General features: G+C 45.0%; 1 protein-coding gene across 1 annotated transcript in view; it reads right to left on the bottom strand.

Moving 5' to 3' along the window:
* ASRGL1 (asparaginase and isoaspartyl peptidase 1) overlaps positions 1-6509 on the bottom strand; it is a 39135-nt gene extending 32626 nt beyond the window's left edge. Inside the window, exon 1 of the mRNA XM_075063799.1 lies at positions 6313-6509. Within this exon, the coding sequence (XP_074919900.1) occupies positions 6313-6499 (187 nt within the window). The 5' untranslated portion in view covers positions 6500-6509. The remainder of the gene's footprint in view (positions 1-6312) is intronic.
* Positions 6510-6838: the final 329 nt, after the last annotated feature.

Genomic DNA, 6838 nt, shown 5'->3' on the forward strand with positions numbered 1-6838 from the left:
ATCCTTGAAGCCTTGTGCTGAGCCTCTCTAGTAGCCCTGCTCTCTTGCTGTGCAAATTCAGCCTCCAGGCGTTGAACCTCAGAGGTCCACTCCTGACTGAATGTTTCACCCTTCCCTTCACAAATATTATGGAGGGTACAGCATGCGGATATAACCGCAGGGATGCTGCTTTCCTCCAAGTCTAGCTTCCCACACAGAGATCGCCAGTGCCCTTTTAAACAGCCAAAAGCACACTTTACATTCATTCCGCACCTGCTTAGCCTGTAGTTGAACCGGTCCTTGCTTCTGTCAAGCTTCCCTGTATACGGTTTCAAGAGCCAAGGCATTCACGGTTAAGTGAGGTCTCCAAGGATCACAATGGGCATTTCGACATCCCCTACTGTGATCTTCTGGTCTGGGAAAAAAGTCCCTGCCTACAGCTTCCTGAACAGGCCAGTGTTCCAAAAGATGCGTGCATCATGCACCTTTCCAGGGCAGCCTATGTTAATGTCAATGAAACGCCCATGGTGATCCACAAGCGCCTGGAGAACCACACAGAAATACCCCTTCCGATTAACGTACTCGGATGCTAGATGGCGTGGTGCCAGAATAGGAATATGCGTCCCATCTATCGCCCCTTCACAGTTAGGGAAACCCATTTGTGCAAAGCCATCCACAATATCCTGCACGTTCCCCAGAGTCACGGTTCTTCTTAGCAGGATGCGATTAATGGCCCTGCAAACTTGCATCAAAACGACTCCAACCGTCGACTTCCCCACTCCAAATTGGTTCTCGACCAACCGGTAGCTGTCTGGAGTTGCCAGCTTCCAGATTGCAATAGCCACCCGATTCTCCACCGGCAGGGCAGCTCTCAATCTCGTGTCCTTGTGCCGCAGGGTGGGGGCGAGCTCAGCACACAGTCCCATGAAAGTGGCTTTTCTCATCCGAAAGTTCTGCAGCCACTGCTCATCATCCCAGACTTGCAGACGATGTGATCCAAATCATCTCAGTGGTTTGTTTCCGACGCCCAAAGGCGGCGTTCCACGCTGCTGAGACCGTCCGTTACTGCCACAACAATTTAGTGTCAGGCGCATCAGCGGAATCTATTTCATCATCTGAGCTCTCCTCCTGTACTCTTGGAGCATAAGGAATAGCTCAACTGCAGACGTGAATGTGCTGGCAACATTCATCACAAAGTCCTCAGCACTCGGGGCTCCATTTCCTACTGAAATCACGCGGACAGACTCACAATGGCAACCAAAATGGCTCAAAGGAAAGCGATGCAGCACGTCCCTTCCCACAAACCCACTGCGCCAAAAGGGATAGAGGTTCTCTTGTGGGATAGCTGCCCATATGCACCACTCACAACAGCGCTGCACAATGCTCACAGTGTGGACACACTGCAGCGCTGGCCCTACAACGCTGTACGACCACAGCTGTACCCCCCAGCGCTGCAAAAATGTAAGTGTAGCCATGGCTAACAGGAAACCGCGCTGCGAACTCCACAATGGCACGAAACTGCTGGAGGATGCCCACGGGGCGTTGGGACGAAAGGAATGACCCGCACCCTTCGTCGCCGTCCCACAACGCCAAAATGGGAATGAGGTGCTCTGGTGGATAGCTGCCCACCAGCACCACTCCCAACACGCGCTGCAACTGCTGCAAATGTGGCACACTGCAGCGCTGGTAGCTGTGAGTGTGGCCACACTGCGCAGCCTGTTCCTACACAGCTGTACGACCACAGCTGTAATCCCAGCGCTGCACATTTCCAAGTGCAGCCAAGCCCATAGATGGGCCCAGAGCTTTCCCACGAGAGATACTGCCAGAGATGTAAACACTTTAATAAACTGCCAGGAATAGCTGGTGTGAACGGTTACATTACAACGAGCACCACCTTGGTGGCTGAACGGCTTAATACAGAATTAGAATTCATTCCATATGAAGTGTAAAACTAGCACTGTTAGCTCCCACAGAGGGCGGGAAGGGATGTGACCATGACCCGTTTTCACCTCAGCCAGTGGAGCTAACAGCTTCTAAAGGGAGTACAAGCTGCACGCTCTGTGCATGCACTTAAGACCTGGAAGACCTGTGACTCAACACCTGCAAAGGCTGCAATGATCGCTCTGTCCCTCAGACAGAGACCACACCTACAAAATCTCCACCAAGCATTCTCAAAACTACAATACCCGCATGAGGAAATAAGGAAACAGATCAACAGAGCCCGACGTTACCCAGAAGCCTCCTACTGCAAGACAAACCCAAGAAAGAAACCACAGGATTCCACTGGCCTCACATACAGTCCCCAGCTAAAACCCTCCAACGCATAATCAGGGATCTACAACCATCCTGGACATGATCCCACACTTTCACAGCCTTTGTGGCAGCCCCAGTCCTCGCCCACAGACAACCTGCCAACTGAAACATATTCTCACCAGTAATCACACCGCACCATAGTAACTCTCTCGGACCAATCCATGCAACAAACCTCGATGCCAACTCTGCCCACATATCTAAACCAGCGACACCATCACAGGACCTAACCAGATCAGCTACCATCTCCGTGTTCATTCACCTGCACGTCCACCAATGTAATATACATCATCATATGCCAGCAATGCCCCTCTGCTATGTACATCGGCCAAACTGGACAGTCCTACGGAAAAGGATAAATGGACACAATCAGATATCAGAATAGCAATATACAAACCCTATAGGAGAACACTTCAACCTCCTGGCCACACTATAGCAGATCTTAAGGTGGCCATCCTGCGCAAGAACTTCAGGACCAGACTTCAAAGAGAAACTGCTGAGCTTCAGTCTCTTGCAAATTGCAACCATCAGCTCAGGATTAACAAAGGACTGTGAATGGCTTGCAACTACAGAACCACATAGAATATTAGGGTTGGAAGGGACCTCAGGAGGTCATCTAGTCCAATCCCCTGCTCAAAGCAGACCAATCCCCAGATTTTTCCTCAGTTTCCCCAAATGGCCCCTCAAGGATTGAACTCACAACATTGGTTTTAGCAGGCCAGTGCTCAACCAGTTTCCTCCCTTGGTTTTCACACTCAACCGCTAGAACAGGGCTCCATGCTCCTGACTGAACTAACCTCATTACTCTAGCTTGCTTGCATATATATACCTGCCCCTGGAAATTTCTACTATAGTGCATCCGACAAGTGGGATTCACCCCAAGCTCATGCTCCAAAACGTCTGTTAGTCTATAAGATGCCACAGGACTCTTTGCTGCTTTTACAGATCCAGACTAACACGGCTACCCCTCTGATCATTCACAACACACAGCCCAACTGAACCCTGTTATCTGAGAAGAGACCTGCATCACTTGGTTCTTACCCCTATTTCCTCCTCACCACCCTACCTGTCTCTTAGCAATACTGGTGTTTTCCAGCAAACATTACACAATAAAATTGCTCTGTCTTTTATGGAGATAAACACCACATGGTGGGTTTTAAACAGCCACTCCAATCAGGCCTCTCTTCACATAGCTTTCAGCTCATTTTCTCCTGCTCATTAAATACAGCTGTTCTCAATGAGCTTTAACACATGTAGCTGTATATGTAAGTGATTACAACTACTTACCATGTGTATTAGGGAAGCCAAACTTTAACAAGTGGGCTGCAAAACTGTTTCAGCTGAAAGCTCAGGCCCACAACCTTAGCAATTTTTTGTTAAGAGTCAGTTGTCATTTAATGTGTGAAGTACATTATAAACAGACAGTGAAATACAGTTATCTGAGCAAAGAGTAAATTTGAGTAAACATTATTAAGCAAAACAATCTATTTCAGGCTTAAAATATCCTGATTTGCTCATTTATAACAAAAGGTGGCCACAAGACTCAGTCCAGGAAAAGGGCAGCCATACGCATGTACTTTGCTTTACATGCTAGTTAAATGTTAAAATTGTTGACTGATGATCTTTCTGTGGAGGATAATCTGAAGTTTTATCGGCCATTTGTGAGAGTTTGATAAATTCTGAGCAGTTGCTTGCAGACATTAGATCAGCAGAAACAACAGTTTAAATACACGGGGCTAAATTCCCCTCTCAGTTCCACGGAAGCCAAAGGGTTCAATGCAGTGAAGCTAATGAAGTAACACCAGTGAAAGAGAAGGAAAATTTCATCAACAGATTCTTTGTCATGTGGTACAGCCACTCCATTTTAATGGATTAGTTGGCTGACATTGAGGTGTAGTAAAATTCAGAGAGGACATGACTAAATCTCAAGTCTTGTATTCTAGAAAACAGGGCAAAACTTCCCACTGAGGGCAGTGTTTTACAGATGATCACTTTTCCTGTCCTAGAGAGAAATACCTAACTTTAAAATATTGGTTACTATGTGTCTGAGCTTGATGTCTACAAGATCAACAACTTGGACAAGGAATAATGATGAAGTGAAGGGGAATGAAAATATCCCCAAATGGAAAAGCTAGGTACATATGTGGTGGTGGCAAAAGAATGATATACCTATCCTTCCCGAGCCAACTTATTTTTTCTACTCCCTCCCAGTAGGACTCAAGAATAGTAATCCCAGGAGTCACAAGATACTGTATAAAGGGATATGGAGAGCCTGGGGTCAGCTTTTGGGTATTACAAGTTACATTATTTCAGCAAAGAGTCCTGTGGCACCTTATAGACTAACAGATGTACTGGAGCATATGCTTTCGTGGGTGAATACCCACTTCGTCAGATGCATGTCATATAAGTTCAGTGGTCATTGTAGTCAGCCAAGTTTTCAGCCTTTTAAATATATTTTAAAAAATAAATCTCAATAATGGCACCCAGATATACTATGAAAAACACCACACACACAAGTAAACTTTACTCATCCAAGAAGCTCCATTGGCTTCAAATAGATGCTTTGTCTGAATAAAGATTAAAAAAATACATGTTCACATGCATATTTGTAGAACCATCTATACTTGTGCACAACAAACCAAGAGACCACATGAGCTTTTGGTTGTAATTCTTCCCTTTTCCCCCCATCCTCTGTTTTTCACCATCACACATAGTGTTGAGTTCAAACGTATGCCCAGACCTTGTGACTGGCTCCCTGCAGGCAGATGAAGACCTAAGATCAAGTGGACCTGCAATAAAAGTTGGCAGGACTCCTCAAGGGATCAGGGATTTGCCTGTGCAGACCTAGTTGATGTCTTATATGTAAAAAAGGAAATGTCTGGCCAGAGGAGTGTTTGTCCAACTCATACAAGGTAAAGCTTTACCGTACTGAAGCATTAAAATAAATAAAATGCTGAAAACAAAGTTCACATACTGATCCATTAACATGAGCAAATCAAATCTCCAAAGGTTGGGGGAAGAGAATAAGACACCTCTCATGGACAGACAAAGAAAAGTGAGAGCTCAAGTAGAGAACAAATCTAGGGTTGGTTATATAACAATCCCACCATGCGTACCATGTTTGCCCCATGTTTCTGTTCCCATTTTGCTAACTCGGAAAAGACTGTCACCAGCAGTGTTTTCTACCCAAGTCAGTCACAGAACAATATAATTCTAACACAAAGTGAAATGGCTTTTCAGGGTGGGGAAGGCCATATGATACTCTCCGAACTAGGTGGCAATGATGAAAACAAGCACTTCTACATAAAGCACTAAACAAATGCGGGCCTTTTTCTTCAGCTCCATTCCTGACATATTGAGTGGGAGCACAAAAGGAGCACTATTTTCTACTCACTTTAAGCAAGATGACAAAATGGGGTTGGTGGGAAGGAGAAAATATTAGACAGAGTCATTGTCTAATAGGGGCTCATAACTGGCGTTCTTAGCAACGAGCGTACTCGTAAGCATTCACAAATTGTCTACTGTCTTAACAGCACTGGCATTCTGAAGAGAACAATCCCACTCAGGCAGCAGATATAGGCCAAGCACTGACAAAAAGACTTAGGTCCAAGTTTTGCCCATAGTTGCATTCAGGTAATCTAAATGGAAGTGCCAGGGTTATAATGAAGGTATAATTCGCTCTTGAGGGTGTGGGTCTCTTATTAAACTCATAGTACAAAAATGAAGGAACTTCTGCAGAACAACACTGCAGCCCAAGAACAAAGCTGCAGGTTTAAAAAAACCTGAGACCAAAAATAGAAACTCTTCTCTTTTTGTAAATCTACGTGCTGTTTACTTACAATGAGAAATAAGACATCTTGAGAGGCCAGCATCCAAACTAGTGCAGTCTGTACTCAACTAAATGCATCACATTGAAAAATCCCACCCCCACAAACCAACAACCAACAGAGCTAAATACACAAGGATAATAATGTGGTCTACATAGACAGATTTCATTCTGCGGTTATATGCTTGAAAAATTACCTGCATTAAAATGTGGATCATCTTCCATTGATGTCACTGCTTCTTCAACGGCATCTAATGCATTGCCTCCTTGTTTAAGGATACTGTAACCTTTCATTGCTGCTCTGGTAACGCCTGAACGAGCTCCTTCTTCCCGATCTTTAAAGATGCGGCCAGCTCCACCATGAACCACAATAACAGGCTTCATGCTGCCAAATCCTTGCCAATTACAGATGTAGAAACATGTCATTCAGAACTTATTTTCTTAACACACACACACACGGCAAGCAGCTTTAGCAAATGCTCCCTTCTTCATGTTCCAGCCCCACAGATTTAAGCCACTACAGTGCTCAGTGTGATATTCACTAGATTTATTTTTCAAGAGACTGAACATTCTCAATACAAGCTTCCTGATTCTGTAATTCACCTCAAGTGCTGACAGGGCATAAGTATGTTGACCTTCACTGCATATTACAAAGACCATCTATTTACTCAGCCTTTTCCTGAGGGATGGGTTGAAGAAGAAGGGTTTTAGAAGGTCCATTTG

This window comes from Chelonoidis abingdonii, chromosome 3, assembly GCF_003597395.2.
Source record: "Chelonoidis abingdonii isolate Lonesome George chromosome 3, CheloAbing_2.0, whole genome shotgun sequence".
Classification (NCBI taxonomy): domain Eukaryota; kingdom Metazoa; phylum Chordata; order Testudines; family Testudinidae; genus Chelonoidis; species Chelonoidis abingdonii.